Source organism: Caretta caretta, chromosome 10 (assembly GCF_965140235.1).
Source record: "Caretta caretta isolate rCarCar2 chromosome 10, rCarCar1.hap1, whole genome shotgun sequence".
Taxonomy (NCBI): Eukaryota; Metazoa; Chordata; order Testudines; family Cheloniidae; genus Caretta; species Caretta caretta.
In genome coordinates, this window is record NC_134215.1 from 83472480 (window position 1) to 83493489 (window position 21010).

Consider the following 21010-nt stretch of genomic DNA (forward strand, 5'->3'; position numbering starts at 1 on the left):
CAGGGTGACAGCACGTTCTAGAGATGTCAGTAGCAGAGGCTTCCCCAGGGCTTGAAATTAGAGGGGGTGTTCGAATTTACAGGGGGGAAGGGGGGTTTTGGAAAACGACTACATTGGCATCACTGCAGGGGTAACTGGTTGACCACTGGAGGAGGATGGGACAGTTGGGGGGGGCCTAGGGAAATCCCTCAGTGCTGTGCGTTCATTTGTACTGTCAAAAAGAAAAGGAGGACTTGTGGCACCTTAGAGACTAACCAATTTATTTGAGCATGAGCTTTCGTGAGCTACAGCTCACTTCATCAGATGTATACCGTGGAAACTGCAGCAGACTTTATATACACACAGAGAATATGAAACAATACCTCCTCCCACCCCACTGTCCTGCTGGTAATAGCTTATCTAAAGTGATCAACAGGTGGGCCATTTCCAGCACAAATCCAGGTTTTCTCACCCTCCACCCCCCCACACAAATTCACTCTCCTGCTGGTGCTAGCCCATCCAAAGTGACAACTCTTTACATAATCAAGTCGGGCTATTTCCTGCATAGATCCAGGTTTTCTCACATCCCCCCCACCCCCATACACACACAAACTCACTCTCCTGCTGGTAATAGCTCATCTAAACTGACCACTCTCCAAGTTTAAATCCAAGTTAAACCAGAACATCTGGGGGGGAGGGTAGGAAAAAACAAGAGGAAACAGGCTACCTTGCATAATGACTTAGCCACTCCCAGTCTCTATTTAAGCCTAAATTAATAGTATCCAATTTGCAAATGAATTCCAATTCAGCAGTTTCTCGCTGGAGTCTGGATTTGAAGTTTTTTTGTTTTAAGATAGCGACCTTCATGTCTGTGATTGCGTGACCAGAGAGATTGAAGTGTTCTCCGACTGGTTTATGAATGTTATAATTCTTGACATCTGATTTGTGTCCATTTATTCTTTTACGTAGAGACTGTCCAGTTTGTACTGTAGTTCAGTGGCTGGTGGATAAAACAATCATCCAGATTTGAGCAGGTCTGAAATTCCATCCAGCACAGGGCAAGAGTGGCACATAGACGCTGATCTTGCAACAAGCTTTACTGACACAGTCCTCTTCCTTCCAGCTGCCCAGCTCAATGCCGAACTGGGGCCATGTTGTACAATACATTACAAAACTGATCAGCATCTAAAATAGAGGCTGCAACAGCTGTACAATCACAGCTATAAACCATTTGTTGGGATTGTTGCTCCTCTGCTTTTCCTGCAGTGAGAGCAAGAAAAAGGTTAATTGGAGAACAGGCTTCTGTCATAGATACATACACATCTATAATCCCAGTTAAGAGAGCCTCTGACTTGATAGTTTGTGAGGTGCACAATCTAGCTGTGTATATTCTCTGTGTATATATAAAGTCTGCTGCAGTTTCCACGGTATGCATCTGATGAAGTGAGCTGTAGCTCACGAAAGCTCATGCTCAAATAAATTGGTTAGTCTCTAAGGTGCCACAAGTACTCCTGTTCTTTTTGCGAATACAGACTAACACGGCTGTTCCTCTGAAATCTAGCTGTTGTAATTTAAATACTGTTGTAGTACCTGCTTTGGAGGACTACTAGGTGTTATTGTTTTATTTCCAGTGGGTATTTTACACCAGGAAATTTTATTTTGGAATGTCTCTGTGAGGGAAGGAGTCATGGAAACGTTTTAACATAATATTTTGAACCTATTGCATTTGAGAGTTTCCCCTCAAACAAATGATAGTGTTGACACAGGCACAGGAGCAGAATAAAAAGTCTCTGGCAGTCTGCTCTGAGAAATCATGCTACTTTCAAATATTAGTACCCTGTAAGATTTTCAGAGAGCAACTGATAAAGTGGTAAACTTAATTTCCATTACAAAATGATTAGTCAAGGTCAAACCAGTTAGGAGTTACAAAATAAACAGAAAATGGCTGGTTGGACAACGGGAGTTGCGGGTTAAGTTTGATACAGGTTCTAGGCCCCTCCTAAACTCTTTGAGTCCCAACTGCTTGCTCAAACGTGTGTGTCCCCAGACTCAGTGTCTAAGATTGAATCTGAGGTTAGGAGCCCATTGAAAACAGAAGTCACAGCATATAATGCTCCATCTAAACTGGACTAGCTAGCAAGCAATCTATCCAGAGATCCTCCTGATATGAGCAGACGACTAGTCTCAGTGTGGCATGGACCAGGCGTGGCCAACCTGTGGCTCCGGAGTTAGTATGTGGCTCCTTGTATAGGCACCGACTCCAGGGCTGCAGCTACAGATGCCAACTTTCCAATGTGCCGGGGGGGGGGGGGTGCTCACTGCTCAACCCCTGGCTCTGCCACAGGCCCTGCCCCCACTCCATCCCTTCCGGCCCCTCCCCTGAGTCTGCCATGAGGACCTGCTGATGTATTACTGTGGCTCTTTGGCAATGTATATTGGTAAATTCTGGCTCCTTCTCAGGCTGGCCACCCCTGCCATAAGACTACGAATTTCAACTCACATGCTTCTCCTTGGTTGCACTGCACAGCCAGCACGCCCGGAGACTACAAATCCCACCACGCAATACTCCCTCTGGGTACAAGAGCCTCTCGTCTTTGCCGCATGGCATTCTGGGAGTTGTAGTCTCAATGGAATGCCCGCTTCGTGAGGCGAAGAGAGCGATTTCGGGGTCTCGTCGCCCTCTCGCGCCAGCTGGCCGGAAGTCGTGCCCTGCGCAAGATGGCCGCGCCCTTGTCGCGCCCGGCTGAAGCCGGAAGTTCGGTCTGGGGGAAGCTGGCTGGCGGCCCCCGGAGGATGGAGGGGGCGAAGGGGGAGCTGCGGGTGCTGCTGGTGCCCCTCGCCCAGGAGGCCCGGAGCCCCCCGGGCGACACAGCCCAGGTCAAGCTCAACAGGGCGCAGGACGCTCTGGGAAGCCGGCTGGTCTCGGGGGGGCTCCACCTCAGGTCCCTGGCCTGCGGCAGGGCCGGCCGGGCCCGCGGCAGCCCCGTCCCTGGACCGTGGGCGGAGTAAGTGGCGGGTCCGCGGGCGGGGCGGGTCGCGGCGCGGCGGGGGGCGGGGGTCCCGTCGAGCCCAGGGGAGGCGCTGTGCGGCGGGCGGGGCTGGCGCGCGGGGACCCGAGCCGCGCCTCAGGCGGGGTGATGCTGTCTGGCGGCTGTCGGGCCTTTAACCCTGTCACGGGTTGTCGGGCGGCGCCCTGGCGTGCCCGTGTGTCTCCACGCGCTGGGGATTGTTTTGCTCGTCGCCACAGGGGTGCACATAAGCTTCTTCTCCAGGGCCGTCTTCAAGCCCTAACAGCCCTGAATGGGGGAGACTTAATGGACTGGGGGAGATTGCAAAGCTCTTGCTGTGACCCACTAAGCCCCTCTATTTGTCTTCTGACTGCAGAGGCGTTAGCCGGCCACTCTCCCGGGGGTAAAAACAAGGAAGAGTCTGGTGGCACCTTAAAGACGAACAGATTTATTTGGGCATAAGCTTTCATGAGTAAAAAATCCACTTCTTCAGATGCATGCATCCATTTGAAGAAGTGGGTTTTTTACCCATGAAAGCTTATGCCCAAATAAATCTGTTCGTCTTTAAAGTGCCACCGGACTCCTCATCGTCTTTGTAGATACAAAAAGAAAAGGAGGACTTGTGGCACCTTAGAGACTAACCAATTTATTTGAGCATGAGCTTTCGTGAGCTACAGCTGATGCATCTGATGAAGTGAGCTGTAGCTCACGAAAGCTCATGCTCAAATAAATTGGTTAGTCTCTAAGGTGCCACAAGTACTCCTTTTCTTTTTGCGAATACAGACTAACACGGCTGTTCCTCTGAAACCTGTCATTTGTAGATACAGACTAACACGGCTACCCCCTGATACTTTTCTCCCTGGAGTGGCTTTTCCAATATGTGCTAACTCAGGGGTCGGCAACCTTTCAGAAGTGGTGTATCGAGTCTTCATTTGTTCACTCTAATTTAAGGTTTCGCATGCCAGTAATACATTTTAACATTTTTAGAAGGTCTATTTCTATAAATCTTTAATATTATAACTAAACTATTGTTGTATGTAAAGTAAATAAGGTTTTTAAAATGTTTAAGAAGCTTTATTTTAAATTAAATTAAAATGCAGAGCCCCCCCGGACCGGTGGCCAGGACCCGGGCAGTGTGAGTGCCACTGAAAATCAGCCAGCGTGCCATCTTCAGCATGCGGGCCATAGGTTGCCTACCCCTGTGCTAACTACTGATTGCTAAGCCATCTGTTCCACCTTGCATTTTGCTGTGACCCTGGGAGAACTTTTCCCAGACCTGAAGAAGAGCTCTGTCACTGTGTAGCAGCTGGAAAGCTTGTCTCTCTGTCACCAATATAAGTTGGTCCAATACAAGGTATTATTTCACCCACCTTATCTTTCTGAAGAGTGGCAATCTTCTCTGTCTTGGAACACAGACAAACTGTTACAGCCTCCCTGAAAACTGAAGCATCACTGACAGCTTAAAAATCTCATTATGTTCTCACTATGTTTTGAAAGCGTTGTGCCTATTGTTGTTACAAGTAACACTTATGATCACTATAACTAAAACAGATAAAAGAGCAAGAAAATATTTTTCCTTTTTAGTGTTTAGTTTGGACATTTGATAGCATTTTATGTGTATATATTTCACTGTTTTCCTTTCAGTGTCCTAGTTTTGTGTGTGTGTGAATAAAACACCACACTGGATATTTTTTAACTGCTTTGTTATGTTTTCTGAACTGTGGAGTTGACTGAAGTTGGAAGAGAATAATATGAATAAATGTAACATATTAAATATTGTTATTAAATATAGCTTCATGTGGGAGGATGCAGAAAATAATGATCCACAAGGAAACAAGTCAAAACTCCTGGCTCTTAGTAAAAACAATGAACTGTTTGTCTATGAGCTCAATAGAGAGGATGGAAAATCTGACACAGCTCCCTTGTACAGCTGGAATGAAGAGAGACTTAAAAAACTTCTGGAAGTTAAAAATATTAGTGAGTATATTAAATGTATATTCCATATTTTTAATCTTTTGGTGATTATGGGCCCAATCCTGCAACAACTATTAACATGAGGAGGGGCTGCAGGATTGGGCCCTAGGAAGGTGTAAAATATTTTCATGCTGTCATTTTTAATGTTGTGGGTTTGGAACTCCCTGTGTTGATGAGGCATGTGCTTGCTCATCAATAATGCTAATGGGTTTGTTGCATGGCAATGATATAAATATTACAGACGGACATGCACTTCACCTGATCAAATGAAAATAAGAAATTTCTATAGTTGAAAATATTCTCGCTGGTCCTGCAGAGACTTAAGCATATTACTTAACTTTACACAGTGACTAGCCTATTGAAGTCACTGTATAAAGCAGATATGTCAATCAGATATGTAAGCAGATATGTAAATCTTTGCAGGATCAGGGCCTTGATACATTAAATAACTTTAAGATCCCTCTCCCTAAAGTCTCCTTGCTAAAATATTTTATTTTCAAAATTAGTATTTTTAGTGTCTAAGAAAATGGTGTTTTGTGTTCCCCCTGTTGGCTTTGTGTAGTAGCAGTTGGTTAAATAAATTAGTGCTATTCTTGGAACTGTTCTGACCACAGTGATCTTGGCACACTACATTGGTCAAAAGGCTAAAACAATTAATTTAAGCTATAATCTTAAAGTGTCTCTCCAATCAAAACTACCAATCTGGATATGTAAAAAACTTGATTCTTTAAAAATAATTTTACAGGTCTTTCTTCAATATCGTCTGTGAGGATTCTGTCATTTAAAAAGAGCACATCTTTGCTGCTGTTGAATAATTTTATTCTTGTGCACCTTGATTTTCCTGGAGAAGATACAGAATTACAGGCACTTGACTGCTTTATCCTTGATTTGTCTCCACAAGCTTTGGAAAGAATAACAGATGTGAACTTTTGTAGAGGGGTTCTATTTTTGTTAGATAACTCTGGTTGGATATGTATCCTTTGCAATGGGAGGGAGACTGTTTCCCAATATAATTGATCAAAAAAAGTAAAGTCATACTATGAAGAAAAAGAATGTAGATAATAGGAAAAAAATATTTCTTGATACCCTTTCAGGACTAAACACAAGTTTCGTGAAGGAAATTCAAGCCTTGCTATTTTGAAGTTATTTCATCCATCTAGTCCATGTGATAGCATAGTTCAATGTGAAAAGCTGAAGTACAGGTACCAACATGGTCTCATCAGGCCAGTGGAGCTTCATTATTACACTGTAGATGCTAACTTTTTGGTCTCTTGTGGGCAGGATGGTGGCCATTTGCTTCACAAACTGTTCAGCTATCTCTATTCCCAGCTAATTTTTCTTACATTGTGTAATAATCCCATTATTTTGTTCTTCCAACTGCGTCTGGCAATAAGCAATTGCCAAAAAAAGTGAAGGCATGTTTAGAGAGGTCCAGGGTTTTTTTAATAGTATTTAGATTTTAGTTGATTTTTAATTACATTCCTAATGGTTTTACAGACTTATACTAGTAACTTCAAAATATTTGTTTAAAGTAATTTATAGGTTGTACTTTCCAAGACAACTAGATAAGGTCGTTCAAATTTGATCAAATTCTGTAGCTTGTTGTCTTGCTAAATAGCAGTGGTACAATTTCTAATATGAGACTGGAGTCCATTGCATCATTTTTGGTGGCTGACTTCTTGTTAATGCTCCTACTCCATGTTCTTATCCAGAACTCAAAAATAGGCTTGTGAACATTTTTCAAGCAGTCTCTCACCAATAGGCCAATATTCATTACGTTAATTACTATTCAGAGTGATTGTTTTACTTCAACTTCAGTCCACTCAGTCTAAAACTGTTATTCTAGCAACCTTGCAATTTGTACTGCCAAAATTTAAAAAGACCTCTTCTGCTCTAGTCATTGTTAATTAAAACTGTACTTTGCGAAGTTTTCTTTTATAATCAAAAACACATATTGTCCAAGAGTGAAGTTCGGGGCAGCAGGGAGAGTGGATGTAGAAATAGTGTTCAATATGTGCTCTAGTGGCAGAGAGTTTCTAGTTAAATTGGACTGTCACCTTTTTATGAAGCAGGGCACATGTCATACTTTGCATTTGTACAGCACCTAGCACAATGGAGCTCTAATCCTGAATGGGCCTTTGAGTGCTACTGTGAAACATAAAAAGGTAATAATTATAAATACCTTGCTGTGCAAGAACTTGAAGACTATATACATATACACCTGCCTTGGGAAACAAAGTACAAGAAATTCACTGTCATGTTTTGTTATGTATTTTTTGCTTGTTGGAGAGTTTTGAAACCTGTCACTTTCTTTGACTTTGGCATAAAGACATATTTGATACAATAGATGGTGTGCATCTAGCAGATGTTGATGTTGCACTCTTCCAAGCAAACGTGCAGGATGAGAACAAGAATACAACCATCATATCTCCCCTCACTTCGGTAAAGGTGTCGCACGATCTCAATGTCGCTGTGATCGTTAATTCCTCTAATTGTGCCATTTCTATTGATCTAAATTTGTATTTCAGGTATGTTTGCTGCACAATTTTAACATACATTTTTATGAGGCTAGCGAGTTTTAAATTATTGCCAATCTTGCGCCTGTTGAGGTCAGAAGCCAAATTCCCATTAACGTCCATTTGGGTAGGACTGGGCCCGAGATATAGTAAAAGCGTATTAAAAAATCATGTTTCTTCAGAGTTTGCAAATCAGTGTGCTTTTAACATATGTTCTTCCACTCGAGCAAGCAGAAAAATAGTCTTCGTGTACGATTGCTGTAGGAGGCGAGGGATATATTGTGATTTTTCAGATAGCACTGGGTAGTAGCAGCTCCTTGAAGTATCTACAGGTATTCTATTGGAACTGCTTAGCAATTTAAATTTACCACCTCTATTTGATAACTGCTGACTGGAGATTTGACCCTGCAAGAATTGCTCCCCTGAAATAGGGTCGCAGAATCATATTCTGGGTTTATATTATGTGAATGCATTTATATGGAATGCTGTTGAGTTTAGAGAGAGGACCACTTCTCTATAATATTATCTTCCAGTTTTTCATCAGAATAATTTTGTGACTTTATAGAATAAATATGAAAATTTGCATTTTAAAAATAGTCATTAAAAGTTTTGGAGGCGGTGTAACTTGAATTATTTTTAATATCTTTATTTGCAGAGAATTCCCTGGGCATTTATTTTGTAAGAAAATTTTTCAGAATCTTCCTGTGACACGACTGGAAGGAATTGATGAGGATGACCTAGCCAGCTCTGACTACAGCATGAAATTTATGAGGTTTTCTTTCCGGACAGACAGGTATGTAAATATAAATACCTTCTAACATGAGCTATTACAGTTCCTGCTACATCATAATCTAGGTCAGAGATTCTCAAACTGGGGGGAAGACCTCCCTGGGGAGACATGGAATGTATTCTGCGGGGGCGTGAGAAGCTTTAGGAAAAAACTTCACACATTTTATCCACAACAATGAATAACTAGCAGAGCTGATTCCTCCAGACATATCAGGTCCTCCCTCAGATGGCACTGTGCATTTGACTCTAGATAGCACTGCATTTTGACGGATTTCTGTTAAGATTCCATAGCATTATACAAAGTTGTTGTCATCTGTACGTTAATCCATTTGCTACACCACAGTGTGTATGTTTAATTGTAAGCATTGACCTCAGTCGGAGTTTTGTGTTTGCTCTTATTACAGTGGATCATTGGCTCTGTTTGAATCAATGTCTTACTGTTTTTAATATTTAGTGAGAGTTTTTTTTATCAGTGTATGTACATGGCAGGAAGGGCGTAAACTACAGACACGAAGAAGGATGCGATCAAATAAGTTTGAGAGTCACTGATCTAGGTGATTCACATATTACTAGACTACTTAATTTTAATTACAAATTTTGCAAGTTCTAAAATCAGCTGTGCACAAATTTGTTAGCTCATCTTAGTTTAAAAATGGTGTGGTCCTTAGGCCACTGCTAGGAAATTAATTAGATGGTCTCCGTCCATTTTCCATAGGCCGCTAACCAACCTTGAGACAATAGTGTCCTTGTCATACTACTATGACTTAGATTTGAACCAGTACTGACAGACATGGTGTCCTATTACAAGTCCCACCAGAACTTCTTTATGCTTGACACAGATGAATACATATCCTTGTCCATAAGAATGGCCATACTGTGTCAGATCAGTATCCTGTCTTCCGACAGTGACCAGTGCCAGATGTTTCAGAGGGAGTGAACAGAACAGGGCAATTATTGAGTGATCTATTCCCTTTGGTCCAGTCCCAGTTTATGGCAGTCAGAGACTTAGGAACACCTGGAGCATAGAGTAGCATCCCTGATCTTGGCTAATAGCCGTTGATGGACCTATTCTGCAGGAACTTATCTAATTCTTTTTTGAACCCAGTTATACTTTTGACCTTCACCACATACCATGGCAAAGAGTTCCACAGATTGACTGTGCATTGTGTGAAGAAGTACTTTCTTTTGTTTGTTTTAAACCTGCTGCCTATTAATTCTATCAAGTGATCCCTAGTTCTTACGTTATGTGAAGGAGTAAATAACACTTCCCTATTCATATTCTCCATGCCAGTCATGATTTTATAGACCTCTGTCATATCTCCCTGTAGTCATCTCTTTTCTATGCTGAACAATCCCAGTCTTTTTAGTCTCTCCTCAGATGGAAGCTGTTCCATCCCCCTCATCATTGTTGTTGCCCATCTCTGCACCTTTTCCAATTGTAATATATCTTTTTTGAGATGGGCAACCAAAACTGTATGCAGTATTCAAGGTGTGAGCGTACCATGGCATTATATAATGGCATTTTGATATTTTGTCTTATCTATCCTTTTCCTAATGCTTCCTAATGTTCTGTTAGCTTTTTTTGACTGCCACTGTACACTGAGCAGATGTTTTCAGAGAACTATTCATGATGACGCCAAGATCTTTATTGACTGGTAATAGCTAATTTAGATCCCATCATTTTACATGATGATGTTTTCCAATGTGCATTACTTGCATTTATCAACATTGAATTTCATCTGTCATTTTGTCACTCAGTTTAGTGAGAGCCCTTTGTAATTCCTCACTGTCAACTTTGGACCTAGCTATCTTGAGTAATTTTGTATCATCTGCAAATTTTGCCTCTTCACTGTTCACCCCCTTTTCCAGATCATTTATGAATATTCTGAACAGCACAGGTCTCAGTACAAATTTTTGGAAGACCCTGCTATTTACCTCTCTCCATTATGAGAACTGACTATTTATTCCTACCCTTTGTTTCCTATCTTTTAGCCAGTTACTGATCCATGATAGGACCTTCCCTCTTATCCCATGACAGCTTACTTTGCTTAAGAGCCTTTGGTTAGAAACCTTGTCAAAGGCTTTCTGAAAGTCCAAGTATACTACAGTATATCGACTAGATCACCGTTGTCCACATGCTTGTTGACTTCTTCAGTAAATTAGAATAAAAATAGTCTGAATATGTTTTGTTCACATGTAGTATTTTAATTTTAGTATTTTAACTATGATGTATGGATAGTCTTAGAGATAAACAATATACCATTAATATTAACTTCTTAAATCTAAAGCTGTAACAACTTTATGTAGTCAAAATAGTTCTCTTGATTTGATGAATGTCTTATTTGCTAAAAAACCTCACAAAGTCCTTGAGAAATTCTATGAGAAAATTAAAAACAAAGATCAGTACTGAACTTAGTGAAATTTATGAGCTAATGTGGCTGTAAACATACAACTCAGCTGCACCAAGTAAATCATCATATTAAAATAGTTTTAGTTTACTTTGCCCGTATTTTGAGGGTGGAGTGCAGGATTTTAGATGTTGTCCATAAATCTTAGTTTATGTTATTGTTTTTGGTCAAAGTAACCTTTTAAAATTGAAGCCTGTAAATGACTGTCGTTATGATTTTGGTTGTACGTTTTTCTCTCTTTCTCGAGGTCATGGAAAGCACACTTGTCCTCATTATGCAACACGTCAAAGAGAGCTGACTCTCCAGATTTGGTATCTAACATTTGCTTACGTTGGTACCAGTACCTTCCCCATCTTGAACATTATGATTATAAAATCTGTGAGACGTCTGAGAAGATCTTGTCCTCCATTCCACAAGACATTGTCTATATCCTTTCCGAATCAACAAAGAAAGATTATGCAAATATCAATGACATAGGAAGACAATGGAAAAAAATCCATCCAGGAGGACTAGAAGAAATGATGAAACTTGAGTGTAAATCTGTGACAGGATTTAGTGCACTGTTTGCATTATCAGCTGGTGACAAAGGATTGACTGTTGCTCTGTGGGATTTAGAGACGCAAGATGTGACATATTATCACATTGGCAAAAACTGTATTTATGTGGATTGCAGTGGAGAGGAGCAGTTGTGTGTCATTCAGACAGGTGAGGTTTTTGGTTTTAACTAATATGGTGAAGACTTCTGTTGAAAACATTTTGGTCTGTACTAACAATATGCTTCCCCCGTCTACCTAATATGATTCTCCCCAATTCATAATGCTTTTCTGCTGAGGGTGAGTGTCATATAGGGCCCTACAATAGCTTTGTGGCCCTGTTTTAACAGAAATTCAGTATGTGTAAATTAAACAAATTGGTGCGTAGTTTGTAATTTTTTGATATACTGATTTAGTATGAATTCACCAATCATAGTGAATAATTACATTGTATAGAAAAACCTATAACCATCCAATTTTATTTTCAGGTTTAGATAGGAAGTATAGATATATTTGCTAAATCTATGTTTTATTTTAAACCCTGCCATTTAGAACATTAAGTTTCAAAGACAGCGATTCATCATACTTCTTGTTGTAAGTCAGAGCTTCATGAAAAGTTTAATGCCAAATCCTGCTTTGAGTTATAAATTTGCACCTCATATAAACTCCACTGGGAGTTGTGTGTGTTATATTTGAAGGCAGAGTTTGGCCCATAAAGCGAGAGCCCTTCCTCATGGCTAGGGTTGCCAACTCTGACTGAAGCTATTTCGGGAGATTTTTTTCCCCCAACGTGAGGCGATGTCATTTTCTTAAAATATCCTATTAAAATCTCCTGGATTGCTTTCAATGGTCTCTGGGAGATTGATGCCGATTCTGGGAGACTCCAGGCCAATCCTGGAGCCTTGGCAACCCTACTGATGGCCTGTGACCCTGAATCTGAATCAGATTGGGGTCTCTTTGTTTAGTGCATTTTTCTTTTCTTTTTTGTCTGCTTTGTTTCCCCTTCGTTTCTCCTTATGTCACCCCCAGCGTGGATGTCTCTCTCAAGTGGCAGTCTCTCTCTCTTGATCTAGGAAGGGGCTTTTTGTGGTTCCTGCACAGGCAGGTAGTTCATGCTTTCCTCATAGGGTCACACACGCAAACTCCATGGAGTGCCTAGTTAGTTTCCTTGCCTCCATGTTCAGAGGAGCAGCCGTGCTGGTCTGTAGCCGCAAAAAGAACAGGAGGACTTGTGGCACCTTAGAGACGAACACATTTATTAGAGCATAAGCTTTCGTGGGCTACAGCCTACCGTGCATCGGATGCATAGAATGGAACATATAGTAAGACAATATACATACACATACAGAGTAGGTAGAAGTTGCCATACAAACTGTAAGAGGCTAGTTAATTAAGATGAGCTATTATCAGCAGGAGAAAAAAACTTTTGTAGTGATAATCAAGCTGGCCCATTTAGACAGTTGACAAGAAGGTGTGAGGTTACTTAACACAGGGAAATAGGTTCAATATGTGTAATGACCCAGCCACTCCCAGTCTCTATTCAAACCCAAGTTAATGGGATCTAGTTTGCATATTAATTCAAGCTCAGCAGTTTCTCGCTGAAGTCTGTTTTTGAAGCTTTTCTGTTGCAAAATTGCCACCCTTAAATCTTTTACTGAGTGGCCAGAGAGGTTGAAATGTTCTCCTACCGGTTTTTGAATGTTATGATTCCTGATGTCAGATTTGTGTCCATTTATTCTTCTGCATAGAGACTGTCTTGTTTGGCCAATGTACCTGGCAAAGGGGCATTGCTGGCACATGATGGCATAGATTACATTGGTAGATGTGCAGGTGAACGAGCCCCTGATGGCGTGGCTAATGTGATTAGGTCCTATGATGGTGTCACTTGAATAAATACGTGGACAGAGTTGGCATCGGGCTTTGTTGCAAGGGTAGGTTCCTGGGTTAGTGTGTTTGGTGTGTGGTTGCTGGAGAGTATTTGCTTCAGGTTGGGGGGCTGTCTGTAAGCGAGGACAGGTCTGTCTCCCAAGATGGATCATTTTTCAGGATAGGTTGTAAATCTTTGATGATGCGCTGGAGAGGTTTTTGCCTCCATGGATCTTCACTAGGAAACCTGAATCTGTATACTGACTGATATTCTTAGTATGGTGTACACCATATTGACTAGTTTGCTAAATGCATTCTTTTTATCTGCTGGAGAATCTTATGTTTTGAATACCTGAATTTGACCTTAAACCAATGATTGTGTTTTTCTTGTGAATCCCTGAACCTCTCTGACTTAGTATCAGGAGAGAGAAGGTAGGTGAGGTATTATCTTTTACTGGACCAACTTCTGTTGATGGAAGGGACAAGGAGGAAGAAGAGCTCTGTGTAGCTCGAAAGCTTGTACCTTCCACCAACAGAAGTTGCTCCAATAAAAGATATTACCTCGCCTACCTTGTCTCTGTCATATCCTGGGACCAACACTGCTACAACAACACTGCAAACATAAATATTAGGTAGGAAAAAACAGATTCTATGGATATTTACATAGGTAGATCACTCTGCTCCAAGATACCTTCCAAACAGTGGTCTTCTGCTGTGTCACTTAATTCTCTGACTCAAACTACATTCTTGTGTTTTCTTCAGCTTCTCTTGGACACCAACTTCCACCTTTTCATGTTCTCTGTATGTATACATATCTTCTTACTATATGTTCCATTCTATGCATCTGATGAAGTGGGCTGTAGCTCACGAAAGCTTATGCTCAAATAAATTGGTTAGTCTCTAAGGTGCCACAAGTACTCCTTTTCTTTTTGCAGATACAGACTAACACGACTGCTACTCTGAAACCTGTCAATGTATTGACTGTCATTTTCATTCTTTTATTTAGAGCATGGACTCTCCTTGATTCTGTTTGGTTTAACTCAAGAGGAATTCTTGAATAGACTGATAATCCATGGAAGTGCTGGCATTGTAGATTCTCTTTGTCATCTCAATGGGTGGGGAAGATGTTCGATTCCCATACATGCATTAGAGGTAAAATAAAATGTAGTTTATCTATTATAGATCAGGAGAATATGTCCTTAAAGAAGTGTGTGTAACTTATTTTAGTCTCTCATCATTAATAATAATTTTACCAGTCCAAAAAACAAACAAACAAACAAACCCCCACAACAAGTTGAGTTAAGGTTAAGAGTGTATCAGTAACTTAAGGGTTAAAAAAAAAAAGTGCAAGAATATTGTAGTTATTAAAAAAACAAGCATTAGAAATCCAAGAAAATAAGGAAATGTAAAGTAAAAGTTAACATACTGTAGAGAGAGTGATTTTTTTTTTCCTGATCAAGAGCCCTGGACGAGTGCATGGACAAATATTGGTCCTGAAAACATTTGTACTGATCTGCCAAATCAACATGTTTACAACTATCTCTTTCCTATGATTTTAACAGTTGATATTTCACAAGTCACTAGAACTCCATTTTTGCTTTTACCATTTCAGCCTTGCAGATCCAGTATGAAAACTTACAAGCTTAGGCACAACATTATCGTTTACTTGCCTGGCAAAACAAACAAACTGCTTGTCTCTCTCGAATTTTTCAAGGGTGCAGTTCCATCTTTTAGATGAGGGCATTGGTTAAAAGTCATGATGGCTGGTAAAATGTTGGACCTTTAAAACTGTCACCCTACACTATTTCCTTAATAAGTGTCTGACTATTCAGTCCAGGATCTTGGACAAGTTTTATTTATTTTTTAAACCCTGATGAGATGTATAATATTCATTGCTGAATTGGCACTGTATCTAAATTGCTTTGGTTTTTTTTCTGTCCCATATGCTTCCACTTTATCATCACTGAACTTAAAGAAAAAATATTATCAGTAATTCACTAATGCACCTTTTTAGAATATTTGTGACAGTATGGTTGCATCTTTCTTTAGGCTGGTTTGGAGAACCGTCAGCTAGACACAGTAGACTTCTTTTTAAAGAGCAAAGAGAATCTTTTCAATCTTACTTCAGCCTGTTCCTTACCAGAGCAATCTACCAATATCACACCCCAATTTTACTTGAGAAGTAAGTCAAATATTTTAAGCAACATTAACATTTCAATTTAATTGCTTTTTTATTTGTAAGTAGTTAATTTTTTGTTAGGTCAAATTGCCACTTCATTTATTCACACTCAGGTGTATGTTTGGATGGCAATACTCTGTCTAGGTTTATCCCCTCCAAGTGAATGAGAGAAAATTTGCACAAGACTTTCAATATTTAAGCTGTTTGGCTGTGTTCCAATATTGTGCTACACTAAACATTTTTAATGTGAAGAGAAAGTAGTGTATTTGCAAGGTGTGACTTGGTTAATTACACAGTGTAAAAGATTTAGGTGACTTACCTTTATGGCCTATTTCTTTAATTCTTGTTATGTAATGTGATCCATCATCTTTTATTGTGTGTGTGGTTTTAATTTCCTATATGATTATAGGTGTGGAAGAACTGAAGCCAGCTTTAGATTTACTTTGCTCAGCAATCAGAGAAAATGATTTGGAAGCTCAGAGTAAACACTTCTCTGAGCAGCTGCTAAACCTTACTTTGGCTTTTCTTAACAAACAAATCAGAGAGATTTTTATCCACACAAAAGGTAAGATTATTAACATGGATAACATGTAGTAGCTCATATCTGGTCCTGTTTCCATGAATAAGGACTAAATAGCACATCTTTATTTTTAAGATTCCCAAACTCTGTACACGGGTTCTAAGTTTTTCAAAACTATTCTCTTAGGATTCTCGCTCTCACAAATGAATTTAGGCTGGAGATTACGTTGAATCAGAGATCATATTTACAGGGAACGGGGAGATGAAAAGTTAGGCTGAATAAAATGCACATCAGCTGAAATAACTAAGATAAATAACTGATCAAGCTCGAGTATCAGGGAGGCCAGTAGGGGTCTGATCATGCAGCCTTAACTCATGTGTAACCCCCATTGGACTTAGTGGGAGATTTGCATGTATAAGGATGCAGGATCAGACCCTAAAAGGGCCAATGTGTAACATAAGAGTTGATATCTCTGTAAACTCCTAATTCTGAATTTCAAAAAGTAGCAAAGTATTATTTCCCCTGCCCCTTTCTTCTTCTATGGAAGACTTTTCCCTTTCCCTGCTCCCCAGGTTACAATCCCACTTCCAAAGCCTTGTGTCATGATCTTTCTGGCCAAAGAGAACAAGATAGGACTCTTTAAAACCTGTAAATGCTACTCCCATATCAACCGGAAGGGTTGTTGTAGACCAACACAGTGGTTCTCAACCAGGGGTCTAAGGCAGAGGTAGGGAAACTACGGCCCGGGAGACCGTCCTGCCCCTGAGCTCCTGGCCCGGGAGGCTGTCCCTCCTCCCCTGCAGCCGCGTGGCGCAGTGCTCTGGGCGGCAGGGCTGCAGAGCCCAGCCTGACACGGTGCTCTGTGCTGCGCGGCGCAGCTGCCTGTCCTGGTGAAGCTGTGGTGCCAGCCACCGGCGCTCCAGGCAGCATGGGCAGGGGGCAGGGGGGAGTTGGATAGAGGGCAGGGGGTGGTCAGGGGCATGGATAGAGGTTGGGGCGGTCAGAGGGTGGGGAATGGGGGTTGAATGGGGGCAGAGGTCCCGGGGGGGGGCAGTCAGGAAGGAGAGGAGGGGTTGGATGGGGCAGCAGGGGAGCTGTCAGGGGACAGGGAACAGGGGCGGTGGATGGGGAGGGGTCGGGGGGGCAGTCAGGAAGGAGGGGGGGTTGAATGGGGTGGGGGGCAATTAGGGGTGAGGGGTCCAGGGTCGATCAGGGAGAAGGGGTGGTTGGATGGGGCAGGGGTCCCGGGGGGGGGGCAGTCAGGAAGGAGGGGGGGTTGGATGGGGCGGTGGGGGGCAGTTAGGGGTGGGGGGTCTGGGCGCGGTCAGGGGACCGAGAAGCAGGGGGGTCAGATGCGGGCAGGGGCTGGACCATGCCTGGCTGTTTGGGGAGGCACAGCGTCCCCTAACTGGCCCTCCATACAATTTCAGAAACCCGATGCGGTCCTCAGGCCAAAGAGTTTGCCTGCCCCGGTCTAAGGCCTCCTGCGGGGCCACAATCAGGTTTCAGGGGCTTTGCCAAAACCTACAGGAGTTTTGCAGGGCCAGCATTAGAGTTGCTGGGGCCCAGGGAAGAAAGCCGAAGCTTAAGTCCCACCATGTGGGGATGTGTCTGAAGCCGAAACTCAAGCAATGTAGCTTCGCAGGGCCCCCTGTTGTGTGTACCACCAGGCAATTGCCCTGCTTGCTACCCCTTAACACCGGCCTGGGTTTTAATCTAGTGGATATACAGAAAACCAGTTATTGTGGCACAGCTGGGCCATGGAGTCTTTATAGCATGTTGGCGGAGCTTCAAAGAGAGGTTAAGAACCCTGGACCAACACATTGGCTCACTCTCCCTTCTCCTGAGGCTGAGCTCCTGTCTCAGGAGTGCTCAGTAGTCCATGCCAACCAGGGGGAAAAGAGATCATAACCTAGAAACTGAACTCTGATCTCATGCAGTAGTGCACATAGCCGCTGGGAGGCCATGACAGTCATTTTAACATGTTATGCATTATAAGTAAGGCAGTGAGTCTTTCACAGAAATCACCGTGACTTCTGCAGCGGCTGGTGTGGTTGACCCTAGGGCTGCGGGAGCTGCTCGGGCGGCCCTGGGGCCAGTCACTCCAGCCGCTGCTCAGGCGGTCCCAGGCAGCTTGTCCCAGGCTCTGCTGTTCTAGAGCAATGGTCTAGGAGCAGCAGCGGGGCCCTAGGCCGCCTCCCCCCCAGGAACAGCAGAGTCCACCAGAGTGCCCCCCCCCCACCCCAGAGCAGCAGCATCGTCTGCTGGAGCTCCCCGCTCCCCAGCACCTAAGATTTAGTTATGGGTATTTATAGTACAAGTCATGGACAGGTCAGGGGCCGTGACTTTTCGTTTATTGCCTGTGACCTGTCAATGACTTTTACTAAAAATACCCATGACTAAATCGTAGCCTTAACTTCAGGTAGCACTTGGAATATTATATTAAAATGTTCGTATATTTTAAAGGTAACTTGTATAAATAAGAGTTGGTTGAATATAAATTTAATGTAAAAAATTAGGGCTCTGATCCTGCAGTCAAATCAGTGCAGGTGGGCCTGTGTGGAGCACCACTGTTATCATGGGCTTGCCCACACAGATTGGGGTCTCTGTTTGTACCATTGTGCTTTGTATTCATTGAGATCAGAGATAAATGCTGAACTTTATTGAGCTCTAAGGGTTAGTGCTGTAGTGTTCATTTTATTTTTATTAAAGTGGCCCATTATTGCCCCCCACAGAACTCGATGAGTGCTTGCAGAAGTGTGTGGATATTTTAACCACCTACATTATCGAACTTAGAACATTTATGATAAAGTTTCCTCGAAAGCAGACAAATCTCATAAATATAAGATGTGATTTTGATGAAGACATTCCCAGAACAGAACAAAGCCAAATGTGGGAAACACTCACTCCGGAGGTAAAAACAAATAATTAGTTTGGGGATATTAAATTCCCATGAAATGTATTAAAGGAAATGAACAGCATGGAGTTAGGTTCAAACTACTGAAAAAATAAGCAAAAATTAAATAAACTTGGTTTATATTTGCTATTCAAATAATTGCTCAAAACAAAAAGCACAAGGATTGTAAGCAGCGTACCTTGCAATTTCTATTGGAGAACAGATCTGTAGAAATTGGTTTTGTTTTTTTTTCCTTTTAGCAAGTTATTTTTGAGGCCATTTTAAACAACAGAATACCAGAGGCTCAGACGTTCTTCCGAGTGAATCAGAACCCTGCTCAGAGTCTTCAAGAGCTGATTCAAATAGGTTTTGAACTTGTTTATGACAGTCTTCTAAAGGGCAATGTCAAAGAGGCCTCAGAACTCATAAGGAATATGGTGAGTGATGTGTGATTAAAATACTGCTAAATCTGAAAGAATTTCCTTATGGCTAAAAAACAAACAAATGTACACTAGAAGTGGGTTTTTTGTTAGCGTCCCACAGCTGTTATGAATACACAAAACTTATTTTGAATAGTAAATAGTCAAATGAACATTATTTGTAGGAAAAATTGTCCACTAACATTCCTTCAAAACTTTTATGTAATATGCTGTGAATGTGTTGTGACAGATATAATGGTTAGGAAAGAATATAAAGACAATTCTTTCAGTTGAATAATCAGAAGTTGTTAATGGCTTGTTAAATACAGTTAATCTAGCTGTCTACCTGCAGTGTTTAGATACAGTATGCTGCTACCAGGTTTGTATAGAAGAGAAATAAAATATTTTTCTTTACATTTTTTTTTCTTGCTCTTTCAATGTCTGTTTTGTCTGAGTAAAAAAAACAAAACAAAAAAACCCTCTAGACCTTCAAGTCTAAAATACATTGAAGGAGAAGTGAAAGTTGCAGTATAATAACTTTTTCCAATCTGGGTGTCCTATCAAGAAGCTCGGTAGAACTCTCTTCACAGGAGAGGGAAAGGAAGCAGTTTATCCTAATTTTTTTCTTAACCCTTACCGGTTTCCTTACAGGTTGTTAGTCTTAGAGCCCCTAAAAGACTTTCTAGAGAAGTGAAATGCATAAGAACTCTTTGGAGGGACAGACATTTAGCAAGCTAAAGCATTTTAGAAATGTGATTAGAGAGTGTTCTCATAGTGACTTTGTCCCAATGCAATTTTATCATCTTTACATTAACTAGGTATATTCATTGTCTTTCTGCTGCACAGCTTCTCTTCTCATTCATGACTAACATTTAATGCCACTCCACCTGTGGAATTCAGAAGTGGTCCAGAGTTATATTTTATATCAGATAAAATAAAAATTATACAAATTTCTAGATGAAGTAGTTTCAAAACAGAAAACTAAAACATTCTGTTTCAACCTTATCGAAAAGTTTTGTTTAGATATTTTTCTCCCCAAGTAAAATTTTGTCAAAATAATGTTCCTGCAGAAGTCGTTGATAGACAAATTGGCATTTTGCAACAGAATGTTTCCCACATTATTCCTTAAATTATAATGCTCTTGCTTTAAATGGGAGGATCTTCTATTTCTACCTATTATTCTACTATAATAATTATAACTCTGCTTATCCTTTCCCCCCGACTTCTGCAATTCATTGTTTGCTACTTCTCATTAGTGATGAATGAGGATAGAAGTTGTGCAGCAGAATAAAAATTGTTACTGGATAATTTTCTTTGTTAGCAACTTTTCTCTTTATTCTACTTGTCACCCTCCCCTCCCTCGTATTCTGGTAAATGACTGGAATACAATTTGTAATCAATCAAAATTTTTCTCTAAAGGGAGATTTAGACATGTAATTGCTTTAAGTTTAATAGATCAAGGTTTTGTCATAATAATAATAATTGGTTGCTGGAGGGTTTGTCCACTTTTTGGAAGAACTTTTCTCGTGGCCTGAGCTGAAGAGTAGGGTTTAGCCCTGATGACTCCAGCACCAATGGTGGCCTCCCTCCAAATTCCACAGATGGTGGGGGGCGGGGTGAGGGGGCGTTACCCATTAGTGATTAGTGAGAGAAACTGCTAACAGAATATTATGGCATAAAACATTTCTTTACTTACTGCCTTATGCTTCGAGTTCAGTATACCCATACTTAGTATACATAGGGGTGTGTATTTTCTGGACTTGAACACTGACAGCTGGCTATACATTTTATATCCAAAGGGATTAAAGAGATCAAACAGGCCCCAGGACATTTGCAATACTTCCGTTGGCTATATGCAGACTAGGGGAATGGAAGTACTGAATTCTCTCTCTTCTGATCTGTGGAGGGAAATATTATGGTACA

General features: G+C 41.3%; 1 protein-coding gene across 2 annotated transcripts in view; it reads left to right on the top strand.

Annotated features, from left to right (window-relative positions):
• Positions 1 to 2697: 2697 nt before the first annotated feature.
• SPG11 (SPG11 vesicle trafficking associated, spatacsin) overlaps positions 2698 to 21010 on the top strand; it is a 63879-nt gene continuing 45566 nt past the window's right edge. For both annotated transcript variants that reach the window (XM_048867452.2, XM_048867453.2), the window contains exons 1-11: positions 2698 to 2984; positions 4780 to 4964; positions 5707 to 5934; positions 7291 to 7489; positions 8133 to 8270; positions 10922 to 11379; positions 14080 to 14225; positions 15123 to 15255; positions 15662 to 15817; positions 18508 to 18686; positions 18929 to 19105. In XM_048867452.2, the coding sequence (XP_048723409.2) occupies positions 2698 to 2984; positions 4780 to 4964; positions 5707 to 5934; positions 7291 to 7489; positions 8133 to 8270; positions 10922 to 11379; positions 14080 to 14225; positions 15123 to 15255; positions 15662 to 15817; positions 18508 to 18686; positions 18929 to 19105 (2286 nt within the window). The remainder of the gene's footprint in view (positions 2985 to 4779; positions 4965 to 5706; positions 5935 to 7290; positions 7490 to 8132; positions 8271 to 10921; positions 11380 to 14079; positions 14226 to 15122; positions 15256 to 15661; positions 15818 to 18507; positions 18687 to 18928; positions 19106 to 21010) is intronic.